The 20,174-nt window shown below is 40.3% G+C and overlaps 1 protein-coding gene across 1 annotated transcript in view; it reads left to right on the top strand.

The window, feature by feature from the left end:
- TMEM245 (transmembrane protein 245) overlaps nucleotides 1-20,174 on the top strand; it is a 105,331-nt gene that overhangs the window by 52,518 nt on the left and 32,639 nt on the right. Inside the window, exons 9-13 of the mRNA XM_037983358.2 lie at nucleotides 3,734-3,824; nucleotides 6,801-6,899; nucleotides 9,314-9,445; nucleotides 16,376-16,498; nucleotides 16,640-16,785. Of these exons, the coding sequence (XP_037839286.2) occupies nucleotides 3,734-3,824; nucleotides 6,801-6,899; nucleotides 9,314-9,445; nucleotides 16,376-16,498; nucleotides 16,640-16,785 (591 nt within the window). The remainder of the gene's footprint in view (nucleotides 1-3,733; nucleotides 3,825-6,800; nucleotides 6,900-9,313; nucleotides 9,446-16,375; nucleotides 16,499-16,639; nucleotides 16,786-20,174) is intronic.

The following is a 20,174-nucleotide window of genomic DNA, read 5'->3' as shown; positions in this document are numbered from 1 at the left end:
TGTGATCTTGGCTCAATGCAACCTTCACCTCCTGGGTTCAAGTGATTCTTATGCCTCCTAAGTAGCCAGTATTACAGTCATGCACGCAACAGTCACGCATGCACCACCACGCCCAGCTAATTTTTGTGTTTTTAGTAAGAGACAGGGTTTTACATGTTGGCCAGGCTAGTGTTGAACTCCTGACCTCAAGTGATCCACCCGCCTCGACCTCCCAAAAGGAAGGCTTTTTAAAGCTGCTTAGACTTTGATGATTCATGGAAGGTCTGATTCTTTTGCAGCAGATAAGTGGGAATGGGATTGGAAATAGTAGGGATTGGCGTGAAATAATGATAATGGTTTCCTCCAACTCTCAGTACTCAGTGGATTCTGTCAGGAGGAGGGTAGTTGACCTTGTGGGGGATTCATGTAGATACTCCTAGTGGAGAAGATACAGTTATTCAGAATAAGTCCAGATGTACTTTCTTCCAACTTGGTGTGGTTTTATATGGCCCATGCAGTCCCTTGACTTCTGCTGGATGTGCCTCGTAAGCTGGTGGGTAAATTAGACAGATTAGGATCATCTTAGTGGATCTCTAAAGAAAATGAGGTTGATGCACATCCTGATTCTTGTCTTTGGCAGTTCTGTTAGTTGAGAGCTCATTTTCTGCTTTCTCCTGGCTTGTCTCAAGCCTGATTCATGCGTCTCAGGACCCTCATTAGGAGATGGTACTGAAATGGTTCTCAGTTGCACTTATCCCTTTGCTTACTTGGGAGAAACCCAGTAGGCTAAACTAAGTTGTTTTTAATCAGGGTTGTTCTCTGGGTAGGTCGTAGGTGATAGAGATTAACCTTTACCCAGGAAGGTGAGGGCAGACCAGTCTAAACTGTAGGGCATTGGTTTCTGCTGAGGAATCCCTCTTGAGTGAGTAGGGGAGTTAGCGATAGGCTGAGGCAGTGAATCTCCAAGGAAGGAGCTCATTTCAGGGCCTGTAGGTGTATAAGGCCAGAGTACAACCCAGCTAAGGCAGCTCCTGTGTTTCTGGCCCCATGTCTCCTGAGGGAGGCTGGGACTGAGCCAGTGCCTCTACCTTTTCCCCAGAACAGCTCCTCTCATTTGTTGCTCTTAGGAAACCTGTGTGAGTACATTGGGAAAGTGTTTTCATAGTGGCCAGTAAGACATTTTCCCAGGCCCAGTAGATCTTTGTGAATCATTAAGAATCTGTCCAGATACCTCTATGAATCTTCACACCTTTTTTGTTTTTTTTTTTTTTTTTTGAGATGGAGTCTTGCCATGCCACCCAGGCTGGAATGCAATGGCATGATCTCGGCTCACTGCAATCTCTGCCTCCCGGGTTCAAGCGATTGTCCTGCCTTAGCCTCCCAAGTAGCTGGGACTACAGGCGCACACCACCACACCTGGCTAATTTTTTCATTTTTAATAGAGATGGGGTTTCACTGTGTTGGCCAGGCTAGTCGCGAACTACTGACCTCAGGTGATCCACCTGCCTTGGCCTCTCAAAAGTGTTGGGATTACAGGCGTGAGCCACTGCGCCCTGCCCATCTTCACACTTGTAGATAACACTACAGGATAGTGTTATCAGTATAATATATAATATCAATATAATACCAGTATATCAATATCACATCAATTATGAGTTACCATATAATTGAAAATATTTAGCAATCCCTTCAAGCCACTGAGGAATTTATAAAGGAGTAATTTAAAAGCTACCTAATTTCTCCCAAATCACATTTCAGTTTAGTGATCCAGATTTCCTGTTTATGTCCTTATACTGTACATTATTATATTTGTGTCTAAAATTTTGAAATTTTGACTTGCTGAGAAATTTTTTTTTTGAGACAGTCTTGCCCTTTTGCCCAGGCTGGAGGGTAGTGGCATGATCTTGGCTCACTGCAACCTCTCCCTCCTGGGCTCAAGTGATTCCTGTGCCTCAGGCTCCTGAGCAGCTGGGACTACAGTTGTGTGCAACCACGCCCAGCTAATTTTTGTATTTTTTAGTATTTTTGTATTTTTTGCCTTGTTGGCCAGGCTGCTCTCGAACTCCTGGCCTCAAGTGATCCGCCCGCCTTGGCCTCCCAAAGTGCTGGGATTACAGGCATGAACCAGCGTGCTGACCTTGCTGAGAAATATTTGAATGGACTGAGGAATTTGCCAAGAAGTTTCACAGATACTTTATTTGGAGTGTGGGGCAAACTGGTTAATACTTATGATTCAAACCTACTGATTTAATAGTCTACTTTTTAATTCATGCAAAAATCTCTTATTTTTTCTAGTTAAAGACCACTTTCCTAGGCACCCAGACTTTGTGGCTGTCAGTGGCAACTGACTTTCTCTTTATGACCATCTTTCTCATACACAGCACATAAAGCTGCAGTGAGTTGAGGATGTTGCACATTTGACTTTACCTAATTGACCCTTTTATGTTAGATTTGTAGGATGTGTCATTTTGAGGCCTCAGGAAAGTAAATGACTAGCTTCTTCTTGCCTTCACCTTTTGGCCTCACTTTGGAATAGTTGAAATGAGGACTGTTAAATTTGTGAATGTCAACATCTCCAGCATATATTATTAAAAGGAACAATTTAGAGAATACGTGAACATATTTTCTCTTGTGGAAACACTATGGTTGTGTAAAGGATTCTTGATTAAAGTATATGGTGCAGCCTGCTTAGTCAACAGGAGAGTGAGGAGGCCACCTCTCACTGCACAACAAGTAAAGCTTGTGGACGATGGTTCCTTACATAGTTGGAACTCTGTTCAGGAATTCTATCTTTAAAAGATCTTCAGCAGATAACCAAGTTGAGGATAATGATTCACTTTCTTCATTTCCTTCATTCTTTCTGATTTCTTCACTTCCTTAGATGAGTGATTCTCAAACTGTAGCATGCTTCAGTATCATCTACAGGGCTTGTTAAGGTACAGATTGCTGGGCCCCAGTCGTGTTCCTTTTTCAGTAGATCTGGGTTTGGGCCCCAAATTTTTCATTTCTAACAGGTTTCCAAAAAGTTTTGATGCTGCTGATTTGTGGACCACACTTTGAGAACCCTGTCCCGGATGTTGAATATCCCAGTCTCTCAGAACCACTTTCTTTGGTCCCGAATAAGGCGGATGACTCAGGACATGTGAACAGAGAAACCAGGCAGAGTAGAATGAAAGGGAGGTTGTGGGGAAAGTGAGTCTAAAAGCTAAGGAAACATTGAGGCCGGGTGCCGTGGGTCACGCCTGTAATCCCAAGACTTTGGGAGGCTGAGGCAGGTGGATCACTTGAGGTCAGGAGTTTGAGACCAGCCTGACTAACATGGTGAAACCCTATCTCTACTAAAATACGAAATTAGCCAGGTGTGGTGACATGCCTATAATCTCAGCTACTTGGGAGGCTGAGGCAGGAGAATCACTTGAACCCAGGAGGTGGAAGTTGCAGGGTTGCACTGAGCCGAAATCGTGCCATTGCATTCCAGCCTGGGCAACAAGAGTGAAACTCCGTCTCCAAAATAAAATAATAAAATAAAATAAAATAAATAAAACTAAGGAAAGATTGAAAGGACTTCCTGAATGTTAGAGACTTAGGCCAGTTAAGTCTGGCAGTCCTGCTCATGATGCTTCAGTATCTGTGTATTGATGAATGATCAACAATCTGTCTGTTATGGATTAAGCATATCAAGTTCAAAGCATTACTGGTACACTACACAGAAAGTGTACTTTTTTCATTCATTTATTTCTTTGTTTTACATTAGTTGGCTTCCTGAGGCTCAGGTAGTCCAAAGAGCCCTGAATTCTGCAGCTAACAATGTGTATCAGTATGGACGAGAATGGATAACTCACAAGGTAAGGGAAGAACCTTTGTTTGTAGCTTTCTCTTTTCAGGGTCTTTACTGGTGATTGCTTCTTGCTTTGATAAAACATAAATAGAAATGCTATTCACAGCAGTAAATAGGCTTAAATAAACAGGTAAGCAATGTACAATTAAATCTTTTGAAAGATCACGTTAAATAGGGGTAGTGGCCTGAATAGTCTGAGAGGTTGGTCGTGTACTTTTTCAAGATAGATCTGATTCATTACTTGTGAGTTAGGACAGAATGATCACTTGGTTTGGGTAGTCAAATAAGGCTTTGTAGAGAAAAAGGTATTCATGCATGTTAAATCTTATTATCTGCTGATAACTATCTTTGGCAGTTTCCAGTTATTTTCATTTAATTTTTTTTTTCTTTTACCGTTTCTAAGAAGTCTGCAATATAAATTATTTTGCCTGCTTTGCAGATGAGGAAACAAGACTCAGCAAGGCTGAGTCAGTTCCCAGGGGTCATGTAGTAGATTGCAGAGCTTAGTTTGAAACTGAAGCTTAACTTCAAATCCTTTGTGTCTACTGTAGCATGCTTGCAGTGTGTGCCCAGAACTGGATTAAGTGCTTTGATGTGGCACTTGAGATAAACCTTGAAGTAATGACAGATCAAGAAAGAGTGGCTTTTAAGAAGGGTATTTGTGTGAGCCAAGATGCAGAGACAGGAGTGTGCTTGAAGAGATGATTGAGATGCTGAGACAGGAGTGTGCTTGAGGAAATGATCTTGACTGAAGTGGAGGGAGCTTTGTGAAGAGGAAATGAACGATAGAGGAAAAGACAACACAGTTAAGGATTAGGTTCCGCAATATGGATTTGGGATATTCTTTCCCTCCCTAGTATTGCCTGTAGGAATAAAGGTAAGTTGCACTTTTAGTATACTGAAGTAATTAGGATTATGTAAGAATCGACAAGATTTGTTTCCGGGCGAGTGCAGTGGCGCGATCTCAGCTCACTGCAACCCCCACCTCCTAGGCTCAAGTGGTCCTACCACTTTAGCCTCCTGAGTAGCTGGAACTACAGGCATGCACCACCATGCCCAGCCAATTTTTCTATTTTTTATAGAGACGTGGTTTCACCATGTTGCCCAGGCTGGTCTCAAACTCCTGTGCTTACATAATCCTTCCACCATGGCCTCCCAAAGTGCTATTATTACAAGGCATGAGCCACGATGCCTGGCCAAATGACTTTATTATATTGAGTATTTTGTTTTCACTTTATGAATAAATCAAATATAAAGGAACAAATTGAACAGATATGTTTGCATTGAATATGTCTAGTAACTGGTTCACATATCTGTAAGGCCAGAATCAAACAGACAAAGAGTAAGGAAATAGATGTTGTAAACTAACACGGGAAAATGGTCACTCCTTTCGTTACTAAATAAGAAAATAATAAATAATGGCTACATTTCATACCTGTTAAACTCCCTAGAAATTGTCCAGTTAGTTCATAAGGCTTTGAGGAAATTGGGTCATTTATGTAAATTTGAAAAGCATTAATTGGTATATTTCTTATTATAGAAGTCAGTTTACCAATGCATAGCAAGAGCCATTAAAATGCTCATTGTCGGCTGGGTGTGGTGGCTTATGCCTGTAATCCCATCACTTTGGGAGGCCGAGGCAGGAGGATCATTTGATCCCAGACCAGCTTGAGCAACATAGTGAGACCTTGTCTCTACAAAAAAATAAGAAAATTAGCTGTGTGTGGTGTCATGCGCCTGTGATCCCAGCTACTCGGGTCTCTGAGGTGGCAGGATCGATTGCACCACTGCACTTCAGCCTGGGTGACAGAGCAAGACTCCATCTCAAAAAAAAAAAAAAAGAAAAGAAAAGAAAAAAAAGAAAAAAGATTTAATTATATATCCTTAGAGTGGGTAATGATCAGCTAATACCAGAACATAATGAACTAATAGAAAAGTATTAAAGATGAAGATTAGTGATGGCTGAAGATTAAATGTTTATAATGCAGTAGAAAATATAGAATTCTAAATTGTCTATGTAAACAGGCAGAAAGTTGCAGAGGAAATAGATAAATGGAAACAATTGTATTAAGGAAGTGGGCCTACAAATTTCTTTTACGAATTTTTTTTTTTTTTTCCCCTGAGACCAGGTCTTACTCTGTTACTCAGGCTGGAGTGCATTGGCATGATCACGGGTCACTGCAGCCTCAACCTCCTGGACTCAGGTGATCCTCTCACCTCAGTCTCCCAAGTAGCTGGGACTGCAGGCACACACCACCACACCTGGTAATCTTTTTGTATTTTTTGTAGAGATGGGATTTCGCCATGTTACTCAGGCTGGTCTCAAACTCCTGGGTTCAAGTGATCTGCCCACCTCAGCCTCTGAAAGTGTAAAAATTGTTTTTTATATTATAATATGGCTTTAATAATAAGTGGGATAACATCTTACAATGATAGCCTTCCTCTAAGTTACGTCATCTCAGTGTACTTGATTTCCACAAACCCGAGGCCAGTCTGATCAATTGTAAATGAGACCGCATATCTCTCAGCATGCAAATGGAGGGAAGGATTTGTGTTTATAGCCAGCGTCCTAAAATTTTACTAAAAGTTCTGTAGTAATTCTTAATAATAGAGATAAATGTAACATGAGACATATGTATAATGGAAGAGCACTGGGTTTACAGGGGAAAGATTTTTCTCTAGACAGGTAAGATCAGATAAGTCAGCAATCATGGCTTCATTTGCATCATTCTCTGATAGCGTGAGGTAGCTCTCTTAGAGACCTGAGAATAGAGCAAACAAGATAGAAGCAAAAAGATGAGAAAGGAAATTTACTGGGAATAGTCAGGAGTAGAGTTTAAGGAAAGAACATAATGTGGTTAGAGATAAATAGTCTGGAACATTTTTGTTTGATTTGAAACAAATGTAAATACGCAGCATATATTAAATTTACTCTATTGTTGCCTGAAATATTGTACCAGGTCGTATCTGTGTTTTTTTCTAGCTCCATAAAATTCTAGGAGATAAGGTGAACAATACTGCTGTAATTGAAAAGCAAGTACTAGAACTTTGGGACAGACTGTATCACTCTTGGTTTGTAAAGGTAAGTTATTTTAGCTAAGGTTTTATGTTGTAAACTAATAAAGTCCTTTTATCGACTCATCAACTAGATAGGATTATATTCACAGCGGGATTTCATTCATGGAAATTTTAAAACAGCAAAACCCTTAAGCCTCAGGTCACTAAAGTCAGTGTGAGTTGATGGTTAGTCTCCATGGCAGAACCTGCCTACCTCTCTGGTGTATCAGTATTCCATCCTCAGTCTGTTGTCATGGACATCTCATCCTCTAGACCAGCTCTATGCGGGAGAAGTGTAATGCAAGCCACATAAGGTAATGTTAAATTTTCTAATACTTATACTCAAATTTTACCTGTTTTAGTTTTTCAGTGATACTTTATTTAACCCAGTATACCCCAAATACTATTATTTTAATATATAATCATTAGAAAAAATTTAATAAGATATTTTATATTCTTTTTTTTCCATACTGTCTTTGAAATCTAGCATGCATTTTATACCAGCAGCACGTCTCAGTTTTTGAGCTAGACATATTTTAAGTGCTCAATAGCCACATGTGGCTAGCTTCTACTGGCTACTGTTTTAGACAGTACAACTGTAGGCATTAAGAACTTTTCTTTGAGGAAGTGAAACTGAATCTAAAAGCTTAGAGATCTTTTACTTTTTATTTTTTATTATTATTATTATTTTTTGAGACAGGGTCTCACTCTTGTCACCCAGGCTGGAGTGCAGTGGTGTGATCTTGGCTTACTGTAACCTCCATCTCTTGGACTCGAGTGATCCTCCTGCCTCAGCCTTCTGGGTAGCTGGGATTACAGGTGCACACCACCATGCCTGGTGAATTTTTTTGTATTTTTTGTAGAGATGGGGTTTTGCCATGTTGCCCAGGCCATCCTATACACTAGTTCTGGCAGGGCCTGTGGGCTAGCAGGAGCTGTGCTATGTATAGAGTGGGCAGAGTTGGTGGTGATGATTCTGAGTTGATGTAAGGAGAGCAAGGATGTATGTAAGTCTCTTAATGTAGGGTGGAGGGGGAGGAGGGCTGATTTTAAATTTGAATTTGTTCCTTAGTGACTTGTTTGGGATTACGTACTCTTGCTTTGGGATGAGTTGAGGGAAGATTGTTAGTTTTTATAGATTTCAAAGACTTGGGAAAAAATATCCAGGGAATATCTAGGTGAGTATCATAGATTTGATCTCATCTGCTGAAAAACCAGATAATTAGAAAGGTGTATCTATTTCTTTTGCTAACTCTGGGACTGCTTACAGACAAATAGCTTTTATTACCCCTCATACCTCGTGAGCTTTATTTTATAGTAGAGGAAGGTCAGTGTTTCATAAGCATGGGTTTGTTAAGCGGTTAAGTACAGTATGTCCCCCAGTGTGCTGGATGATCGGTCCTAAGACACCCCACTGGTACCAAAATCCAGGGATGCTCAAGTTCTTTGTACAAACTGGCATATTTGTTGGCTGGGCATGGTGGCTCATGTCTGTAATCCTGGCTGTTTGGGAGACTGAGGTGGGAGGATCACTTGAGGCTTGAAGCTTCAGACCAGCCTGGGCAACGTAGTGAGACCCCATCTCTACAAAAAATTAGCTGAGTGTGGTGGTGTTCGCCGATAGTCCCAGCTACTTGGGGAGACTGAAGTGGGAGGATCACTGAAGCTCAGGAGTTGGAGGCTGCAGTGAGCTATGACTGCACCATTGCACTCCAGTCCAACCTGGTGACAAGGCGAGCAAGACCTTGTCTCTAAAAAAAGAAGACGACATTCCTACCATCATGCTTGTCTAATTTTTAAATTTTTGTAAAGATAGGGTCTCACTATGTTGCCCAGGTTGGTCTTGAACTCCTAGGCTTAAGTGATCCTCTTGCCTCAGCCTCCCAAAGTGGTAGGATTACAGGTGTGAGCCCTTCTACCTGGCCCTTATCTCTTTCAAAGTTAGTTATTCTCGTATCTCTGCCAATGTCTTCCAGATAGACAAATTCTATTTACTGCCTTACATTTGCTTGTTATATTCTTCTCTCCTCGTTTTGCTTATCTTGTATGGTAAATTAAAAAGAAAAATGAGGAAAGGAGGAAAAAGCAAAGATGGGAGATCAAGAGAAAGGTAGAGGACCTAAAAACTAAAAAAAAAATAAGTAAATGCTATTTAGTGTGTCGTTGTAGATACTGAGGAGTAAGATGTGTTTGCAAATGTATTTAGGAGGGAAGCACTGGAGCAAGACTTAGCCAAGGTACCTAGAATTTAAACAAAAGCATTTTTTATTTCAGGTCTTTAAATGGAGTTCTTAGCTGATTTCTTAAATAATGGAAAGTTCTTCTCCTTGGAGTACTTACTGAAGTGATTAAGGGGACCTGAAGCAAAATGTGACTTTTGTACTTTTTGATCTTTAGATTAAGATGGGAATTTCATGTCTGCACTGTTTTATTCCATAGAATGTAACACACTCTGGAAGGCACAAAGGACAGAAGTTGCATGTCAGTCGTCAGAATAGCTGGCTGGGAGACATTCTGGACTGGCAGGATATTGCTTCCTTTGTTCACGAGAACATTGAGACATTTCTTTCGGTAAGAAATAGTATTTATAGTTAAGCTGAAGTTCAAAATAAAAGACACTCTAATTCCAAGTTTTCCGTATGCATTTTGAGGCCTCATCTATCCTGTTTTTAACGTCATGACATTTACATGTTTGAGAACTCTGAATGCGCTAGGATGATGTTCAAAAGCCACAGGCGTCAGGTGTCACCACTCCCTTGGTATTTCCCCTGTGGTTGTAGAGTGAGAGATGCTGAGTCCTGAGTGATGCTGTGTGATGTGAGTGATGCTGTGGGCTGCCAGATTCTCAGATAGGGATCCTCGTCCTCCTTCTAGGCTGATCAGGATGTCTCCAATTGGACTACTAGAGAGGGACTTGCCTTTGTGGTGTATGAAGACCCTTGACTAGATGGAAATATGGTTCCAGTTACATTGGAGGGATGGGATGTGTTGAATGCTTAGCTTGTTACCTTCCCACCTAACCTCCCACCGTGCGCCATCACCTCTGCAGTCTTTGCAGCATTCCTAAGTGCTAACTACTGCTCCTCCTCATTCTATAGCATATTTTGTATGGTGTCTTGGACATAGAATTTCACAGAGAGTAATTTTCTTGTGCATAAACTTGTGACTTTCATCAAGTGAACAAAAATTGAGGTTTGCTGTACTAAACTTTTTAAAATTAATTTTTTTTTTGAGACAGAGTCTCATTCTGTTGCCTAGGCTGGAGTGCAGTAGTGTGATCTCAGCTTACTTCAACTTCCGTCTCCCAGGTTCAAGCGATTCTCCTACCTTAGCCTCCTGAGTAGCTGGGATTACAGGCGTGCACCACCACACCCAGCTAATTTTTTCTTTTTTTTTTTTTTTTTGCATTTTTGTAGATACAGGTTTCTCCGTGTTGACCCAAACTGGTCTTGAACTCCTGACCTCAAGTGATCTGCCTGCCTTGGCCTCCCAAAGTGCTGGGATTAGAGTCATGAGCCATCGCACCTGGCCTAAATTTAATTTTTATCAAAGTAATACATGACCATCACTGAAAAGGCAATAATGCTGAAAGATTTGAATAAGCAGTAGTGCCCTGCTGTATGCCTCCCAATTTCCCATCTTTTTCTTTACAAACAACTGCCAATTCTTTTAGCTTTCCCTGGGTATTTACCTCTGAATTTCTAAAATAATGTTTATGCTACTCTTTTCTTTGTTTTGCAGTTTTAGATGTTATCTTTTGCCTTCTTAATGTGGAAGGTGAAGTGCTATTAATCAGATATTGGGCCTTTAACATGGATTCCTTAATTTTGAAAGCCTCTTTTCTGTTTTCTATCTCTTTGTTTTCTTTTTCCCCTGAGAAATAGCTTCAACTTGCCTTTGAAACAGTGATTGAGGCCGGGCGCAGTGGCTCATGCCTGTAATCCCAGCACTTTGGGAGGCCGAGGCGGGCAGATCACCTGAGGTTGGGAGTTCAAGATCAGCCTAACCAACATGGAGAAACCCCGTCTCTACTAAAAATACAAAATTAGTCTGGCGTGGTGGCGCATGCCCGTAATCCCAGCTACTCAGGAGGCTGGGGCAGGAGAGTCACTTGAACCTGGGAGGCAGAGGGTGTGGTGAGCTGAGATTGTGCCATTGAACTCCATCCTGGGTAACAAGAGCGAAACTCCATCTCAAAACAAAACAAAAAAAGAAACTGATTGAAATTTTCATTTTTCCTGCTATCATACTTGTAATATCCAACAGCTCTTTCTTCTGAACCATCCTTTTTTACTTATTTGAGAATATTACTAATAAAATATTTAAAATGTCTTCTGCTCTCTCTTTGCTCTACGTTTCTTTAAAGTTTGTTTTGTTTTCTCTTTTGTTACCTGTCTGGGGATCCCTGGCAGTATGTTCCTTTTTAAGAGTGCAACACTAAAAGCAGCTTGAAGGTCCCTGCCAGATCAGCCTATAGAAAAGCCCATTAGTCAGTCAGCAGGTTCCATCCAGTATCCTGGACCTTCCAGTTGGCTCTTTAATGCCAATGCATACACAAAATAGTGTATCATCTAATAATACCTTTGAATGTTTGCTTTCCCCCAAAATTCAGGTGTGTTAACTAAAAGTTACTGAATCCCTTTTTGTTTTGTTTTGTGACTCTAGTCATTGAACTTAAAAGCATCTGTTTTTTGTTTTGGTTTTTTTTTTGAGACAGGGTCTCGCTCCGTCACCGAGGCTGGAGTGCAGTAGCGCGATCTCGGCTCACTGCAAGCTCCGCCTCCCGGGTTCATGCCATTCTCCCAGGTTCAAGCCATTCTCCTGCCCCAGCCTCCCGAGTAGCTGGAACTACAGGCACCCGCCACCATGCCCGGCTAATTTTTTGTATTTTTAGTAGGGACAGGGTTTCACCGTGTTATCCAGGATGATCTCAATCTCCTGACCTTGTGATCCACCCTCCTTGACCTCCCAAAGTGCTGGGATTACAGGCGTGAGTCACCGCGCCTGACCTAAGCATCTGTTACTGATGAATGAAGTGACAGTGTTAAATCATACTAAGATAGATGATAAAGAAAAATTAAATTTTGTAAATTCTTATGGAAAGAGAAGAGGCAGTTTTTGACACTAAAATAACAGTTTTGCTGTGTAGTCCCTCAAAAAGAAAAATACAATTTCTGTATCCCTAAACACATTTAAATATTGAGTAATGGACAGTTCAGGGAACAGATGATTATTTAGTAGTTTTTATATGAAATATTTTGTGTCAAATATTGTGCTAGGTGCTTAATATTTTCCAATTTAATTCTCCCAGTGATTCTGCAAAACTAGTATAATTGCCTTCATTTTAATAACCAAAAAAAGGCTCAAAGGTATTAAATAGTTAGCATGGTAAATAGCAGTTGATATTCAAATTCAGTTCATCTTTCCTTGGCTCCAGAGGCCAGACTTTATATGTAATGTTGTGTTATCTTTCAAACTGTATTTCATCCTCTAGAGAACTCAACATTTCTTAGTCTCATACCTTTATATTTTTATTTGCTTTGTTTTGTCAGTTTTTTTTTTTTTTTTGGATATTGTTGTAAATAGTTGGCTTAGGCCAGTCTTGTTCATGAAATCTTCACAGTGTATTTCAGAACACATTGAGGTTTCTCTACATTCAGATTCCTTTTGCATTTATTGTTTTTACTCTTTTGATACCTAAACATATTTTTGACACTTTAGCGTTTATACCCAGTCTTCTGGACTAGATTATAAGTTTTTGGAGGTAGAAGGAATCTCATATATCCCTATCTTAGAATTTAGTATGGTGTTAGGTCCTCAATTAAACTAAGAGAAGCACATTAGACTGTAGTGCAGTGATTTGACTGTGGCTTACTGCATCCTCGACCTCCTGGGCTCAAGCCATCCTCCCGCTTCATCCTCCTCCTCCTTCTCCCTGAGTAGGTGAGACTACAGGCATACACCACCACACCCAGCTGATCTTTAAATTTTAAGTTTTTTGCAGAGATGGGGTCATGCTATGTTGCACAGGCTGGTCTTGAACTCCTCAGCTCAAGCTATTCTTTCACCTCGGTCTCCCAAAGTGCTGGGATTACAGACATGAGCCGCTCAGCCAATAATTATTTTTGTATTTAGAAATACAGTGGCTGAGTTGAAATGGTGTTTTGAGGTCACCTGACTCATCTCCCTTCCTTTATAGGTAGATAAAAAAGATTGGAACTAGAGAAAGATAGCAGAGCTCACGTGGTCCATCGTCTCCAGGCTCCCTCCCAACTCTCTGAGGCAGACAGAGGTGGCTCAGTTCTGCCAGGGGAGACATTTTCCCTTATTTAGACCTCTGCATCTCTGCAATGTCCTGTTCCTCCTCTGTTTTTCTAAACTGTTGCCTTTGAATCTCCTTCACTGGCTCCATAAGAAGGTGGGCTGATGGCTCTTAATAAGTACTGGGAAATCAAATTAATAATCAAACGGTTGTTTGGTGAGTGGTAAACTCAGAGTAAAGGACTGCAGAACCACTGGAGATGGTGAGGCCTTGTTGGTCAGTTCTTATCCACAGTAGAGACCACCTTTCATGACCACATTGCTTAGTTGGTTCAGTAAGTCTCTTGGGCTTTTTATCTGTTTCATAATGAACTCTTTGTGACGTTCTTCCAGTACTTACATTGCCATTGTTGATTAAACTGATATCAAACCTGGCTCATGTTTTCTACTTATGAGTTAGGATCCTTTTTTTTTCTTTTCTTTTTTTCTTTTTCCAGAGACAGACTCGCTTTGTCATCCAGTCTGGAGCACAGTGGCATGATCTCAGCTCACTGCAACCTCTACCTCCTGGGTTCAAGAAATTTTTGTGCCTCAGCCTCCTGAGTAGTTGGTATTACAGACCACCACATTCACCCAATTTTTTTGTATTGTTAGTAGGGATGGGATTTCACTATATTAGCCAGGCTGATCTCAAACTCCTGGCTTCAAGTGATCCGCTCACCTTGGCCTCCCAAAGTGCTGGGATTACAGGTGTGAGCCACTGCACCCAACCTGAGTTGCAATACATTTTGTCTCCATAAATCTGCTTTGTTTTCAGAGTTTCATGGGCCTGGCTGTTGTGCCTGCCTTTACCCATTTTCTCCTCCCTAAGCCTGCCATATAAATTAAAACCACTTTACTTTAAGGATTTAGTTAATATTCTAGAAATGTTTTTTCCTCTGTTTTCTCTAGTTGATTCCCTTTCTTTCTTTCAAATAGGAAAGGTTACTTTTTTGTTGTTGGAGACTAACAGTCTAAAATTAATGTATTTAGTTAATTTTTTAAGAATTACCACAAGGTATTTTCTCTTAATGCAACCCAGAAACTATTTAATTTTTTTTTTTAAATAAAAATTCCAAAATGACTGAAGCTGCAAAAAGAATGCTTGTCAAATCACAAGTAAAGGCATTGTTGGCTTGTTTCTTGGAACTGATGGCATTGTTCATTCATTCTTTATCCCACGAGGTCAACTAGTCAATCTTGCATATTTTTGTGGGCATTGTGAAGCATTTTCAAGGTTTTATGTAAGGAGTTTTTGTAAATGAAACCAGCCTGCCAGAGTTCTCTTAGGAAACTGAGCTGAGGTTTGCAAGAAATGCCAAGGGCAACAAAGTATGCCTTTATAAATGGTACATCTGAAGTAGGAAAGGAATGGAGAGGACTTTTCATAGAACAGATGGACATATGACAAAAACCAGAACTGCTGTTTTGGGAAGGGCACCAAAACAAAAATCAGATGTTGTGAGTTCTGCCCCACAACATATAAGCTCTAAGCTCTAGTTCCACTTACTAGCTTTGTGCCCTTAGGCAAGTTTTTAAAAAAATTTGTGAACTTCAAATTATGTATCTATAAAATAGAGATAATATCATCCACATTTCTTCACTCATGGCATTGTTGGGAGGTCTGTGGAAGCATTTTAGAAATGGTAATGGGAGGTGTTTTTCTGGTCATTTTGCTTTTGTATTTTTCATTAAGAGGAAGTATAGTCCACTTGGAAAGAATAGAACAGATATTATAATAAGGGGATTTGAGATCGTAAATGAAACGTGCAGGTGTACTATAAATATTGTACCTCTCCTTTATTAATATTTAACATCTATGAGAAACCTTCCTCATGATATCTGGTTCTAGTGAATGTGTAGGTGACAAATCAGCTGAACTCAGTAGACCTCAATATACTGGTCATTGCCTGTCTCAGGAAAGATTTTTGGCCTCAGAGCACTGCTCTTGTCCCTGTCTGTTGATTGCTTTTCTTGTGATTTAATGAAGTCATTGAGGTGATGCTTTTTATATTTGTAGATAGCTCTAAGTTGGAAATGGCAAGGGTGGGCGCCAGGTAGCCAGTAAAGCAAATACTGGAATTTCATGGCCTGCACTTAGGATCCTACAAGATAAATATCACCACAGGTTGTACTCTAGCATATTCCCCTGGAGGTAAAGTCATGACATGTGTCACATAATAATGTCTCTGTTAATGATGGGTCACATAATGCAATCATGGTCCCATAAGATTTATAGTACTGTATTTTTACTGTACCTTTTACATGTTTAGATGTACAAATACCTGTATTGTGGTTGCATGTGGTATTCAGTACAGTAACATGCTACAAAGGTTTATAGTTTAGGAGTAGTAGGTTGTATCTCATAGCCTATATGTGTGCCAGGCTTTACCATTTAGGTTTGTATCAGTACACTTTATGATGTTTGCAGGGTGAAATCGCCTAATGACACATTTCTCAGAATGTATCTCCATCATTAAGTGATGCATGACTATATTTTTTCTCTGCTTGCCATTTTTACATAGCTACAATGATATATATATGTATGTATATGTGTGTGTGTGTTATTTATTTACTTATTTATTTATTTATTTATTTATTTTGAGACAGTGTTTTGTTCTTGCTGCCCAGGCTAGAGTGCAATGGCAGGATGTCGGCTCACTGCAACCCCTGCCTTCTGGGTTTAAGCAATTCTCCTGCCTCAGCCTCCCAAGTAGCTGGGATTACAAGCATGCACCACACCACACTTGGCTAATTTTGTATTTTTAGCAGAGACAGGGTTTTACCATGTTGGTCAGACTGGTCTGGAACTCCTGACCTAAGGTGATCCACCTGCCTCAGCCTCCCAAATTGCTGGGATTACAGGTATGAGCCACCATGCCCCACCAATTATATATAAAAATTTTTAATCCTGTTTTTTAAATTTGGCATTTTATTGTAAAATATTTTACCATGTTATAACAGTGATGTTTTTAATGGCTGTCTATATTATTTGGTGTGGATTCACCATTTTCTTTACTATTGATTATACAACTGTTTTTGGTTTATTTTTTAATTTTTTTATTTTTCATTTGAAGTAATCCTCAGTTCTTAGCTTTTCAGTTGATGTTACTAAAACGCTGTATTAAAAGCACACTAGATGGCTGTAGAAACTTTTTTCATGAGGATTGGTTCTGATATCCAGCTTTTCCTCCTCGCCAGATCTTGGAGTCTCTGTGGATCGTTATGAGCCGGAATGTGAGCCTGCTCTTCACCACTGTCACTACACTCTTGACCATCCTCTTCTACAGCGGGACAGCCCTTCTCAATTTTGTACTCTCTCTGGTATGTCCACATAGATAAGTACACCTCACAGTTCCTTCCTTGTTAAAGCATATTTCTGATTTCATTTGCAATTACAGATGTCTGTCTTCCTATAGTTTCCAAATACAATTATTTTAGGAGATATTGTCCTTTGTTTTGCAGATAATTTTCCTGACCACACTATTTTATCTATTAAGTTCCAGTGATGAGTACTACAAGCCAGTGAAGTGGGTGATAAGCCTGACTCCACTATCTCAGCCAGGTCCTTCTTCTAATATTATTGGCCAGTCTGTGGAAGAAGCTATCAGGTAGGGATAAGGTTTATGCTATTCTTATTTCTCCCAGAATTTTTTTTTCCATGATAAGCCTGTTTTTTGTCGTGAGCATCCTGATAACATTCAGTGCTAAACTCTGAAGGACTCTGGTATTTTCAAGGTTTTCATCTCATTTTGAGAGGATAAATATGCACAGTGCAGTTGTTAATAAGAAAAAGATTCAGGCCGGGTACAGTGGCTCATGCCACTCAGATTGCTTGAGGCAGGAGGATTGCTTGAGGCAGGAGGATTGCTTGAGGCGAGGAGTCTGAGATCAGTCTGGACAACATAGTGAGACCCTGTCTCTATAAAAAAAATTTTAAAAATTGTCTGGGCTTGGTGGCATGCACCTGTAACCCCAGCTACTTGGGAGGCTGAGGCCGGAGGCTTGCTTGAGGAACTTGAGGTTACAGTGAGTTGTAATCACGCCACTGCGCTCCAGCCTTGGTGACAGAGCTAGATCCTGTTTCTTTGTTTTTTGGAGATGGATTGCAGTGGTGTGATCTTGGCTCAGTGCAGTCTCTGCCTCCAGAGTTCAAGTGATTCTCCTGCCTCAGCCTCCCAAGTAGCTGGGACTACAGGCGTGCACCACCACACCCGGTTAATTTTTGTATTTTTAGTAGAGACTCGGTTTCACCATGTTGGCCAGGCTGGTCTCAAACTCCTAACCTTAAGTGATCTGCCCACCTCGGCCTCCCAAAATTCTGGGATTACAGGCATGAGCCACCATGCCCGGCCAAGACCCTGTTTCTTAAAAAACAAAAAAACAGACCGGGTGCGGTGGCGCACACCTGTAATTCCAGCACTTTGGGAGGCCAAGGCAGGAGGATTGCTCGAGCTCAGGAATTTGAGACAACCTGGGCAGCATAGTGAGACCTTGTCTCTACTAAAAATAAAAAAGATTAGCCAGGCATGGTGGTGTGCATCTGTAGTCCCAGCTACTTAAGAGGCTGAGGTGGTAGGATTGCTTGAGCTTGGAAGATGGAGACTGCAGTGAACTTGGTCACACCACTGCACTGCAGCCTAGGCAACAGACTAAGACTCTGTCTCAAAAACAAAACAAAATTTAACAATTTAAAGCAGTTTTGATAACCTTCTCTCAAACCTGTGATTTACAAAGATGTAATGGTCTATCTCCATCAGCTTTCCATCAGCAGGATCTTAGACTAGCTCTTAGCATCATGTCACTTGCTTAAGAGAACCCCCGCTTCCACCACCCCCATCTCCAACTTCTTTCAGAACCCTCTGCTGTCAGGATTTCTAGCTTTGCTCCAGAAGGAGAGTAGGTGGCGTTCCTGTTTCTCCTCTGTCCTAAAGCCAAGCTGTGCCCTCCGCAAGGGGTAGGTTGGATACTGGAAATGCAGAATCGTTGTTTATCTCTTAAGTTATAGGCTCTGTATGCACTGGAGGTTCTGGCCAGAAACTTTCATTATGACTTCTGGCATCCATGTATTTACAGGCTTGGTTTCTGAATGAACTTCAACTTTTCCTCCCTATAAGCTCTTTCCAGGTCATTGGCTCTTGACTTCCTTTATCTTTTCCTCTTCATCATTTCTGGTAGGGAGGGCCTTTTTACAGAGCAGGCCTCTCTCAGCCCCTCCTCCAACCCCTGTTCTCATTGCTCATTAACAAGACTCAACTACATTTTTACTTCTTATGCATACATCTCAAATTAAACCCTCCTATTGTCCATTAGAGCTCCTTTTTCTAATATGTTGTTAACCAGGTAGTCTTAAGTGTCTCTTGAATAGTGAATCTTTGGCTGGCATTTCTGTCTCCACATACTTTTAATAAATACCATTGTCTGGAACTAGTCTTCCACAGAAATTTTGATTTCTTTTTTTTCTCTGATAATTGTATCTTATTGATCTTGGTTTATTTTTCCACTGTGTTCATGTAATAGCTAGTGAGAATCCCACTTTGATTGTTAGAAAACCTTCAGTTAACATTCAAACAGGATGCATGCTCCTAAAATATAATGTCTGTGTAACTTTTGCTAAGTTCTCTCCCCTTTTCCTACTAGCAAGGCCTGGATAAGGTCTTCACCAATACCTTGTTTGTGCGATTGGCTATCAAGTGGGATTAAAAAAAAATGCTCTTAACACCTATATAGTGCCCTCAGGTATTCACATGGGGGCCATCTGTAAAGATTCCAGATTTCGGAGTATATTATCCAGTGTAACAGCATTTGGGGTGAAGCTGTTTTGAAGGAAGTACCGGCTATAGCTTCCCTCCTAAGTCCTATATGACCATTGACTATCATCTTTACTGAATAAATGAAATGATGAAAATTCTAGCAATAGATTATCTTTGTTTATCTAGGATCTTTCTGACTCAAAAAAGCTTTTGCAAATGCTCTACCAAAAAGGAAAGCTAATCTTTTATCTTCCCAATAGGATAAAGCTATTGGAGCAGCCATATCAAAGGCTGGTAGGAATTCTCCAGTCAGTGTGGCTTAAGCCAAGCTTTGCAGAAAAATATCTACCTTGTTCATAAAGAACTTCAGGAAAGATGATGCTTCCATTTTCTTCAAGTAACCTTCATTGTTACTGACTCTTATTCTTAGAAAAATATTTCTATTTTCACATCACAGTTTTGAATTTTCTGTTGTTCTGCTTTCTTAGAGCAGACCATCCTCTAAATGTCTGTCACTTTTTTTCTTACCAAATATGCCACCTTTTTTGTTTTAAACTTAATTCCTAGATGTTGTGTTTGCCAGTCAGTGGTAAGTAAAGCTGTTAGTCACACCTAGGTTCAGCTGATTGAAAGCGCATATTCTGTTACACCATGATGCCTTCTTTCAAGAGGAGCTGATTAGGGAAGATCATGACTTATATTTGTGGACATAAGAGGGTGGCACTTAGAAATTCAGGTCTTTGGCTCAGGAGAGAATTTGAGATTAGAAAGAGTGCTGTCATCTACAGGGATATGAGGAAATCGGTCTTTTACAAATTAGATTTGACTTACCTTCTTGGGAGTGCACACACTAATTATGTATTATAACAGTAGCTCATGTCTTGGTTCCATAGTATACTGGAATTTAAAAACCATCTGTTTTATTATCACCTTATTTTAAATACAGAAAAAATTTTAACAACCTTTGGTACCAGAACTATAATCGAGTGGTTCTCAGAATTGATAGATTTTTATGAATCTGATAAATATGGTACAGACTAAATGGGTTATCGCCTGAGCCATTTTTCTAACCAAAGCGATATCAAGCTATATAATTTTAAGACTGTAATTCAAGGTGATTTTTTTTGCAATTTAAGTTCCTAGGGCTGTTTCTGTACTGGCGCAAATTCAAGACTTGAAAGGTACAGGTTTTATAGAGATTCCTCAGAAGAGCTTTCTCCTTTGGAGAAGATGGTAGTGAGTTCTCT

This window comes from Chlorocebus sabaeus, chromosome 12, assembly GCF_047675955.1.
Source record: "Chlorocebus sabaeus isolate Y175 chromosome 12, mChlSab1.0.hap1, whole genome shotgun sequence".
Classification (NCBI taxonomy): domain Eukaryota; kingdom Metazoa; phylum Chordata; class Mammalia; order Primates; family Cercopithecidae; genus Chlorocebus; species Chlorocebus sabaeus.
This window is presented reverse-complemented; position numbering and strand designations above follow the sequence as displayed.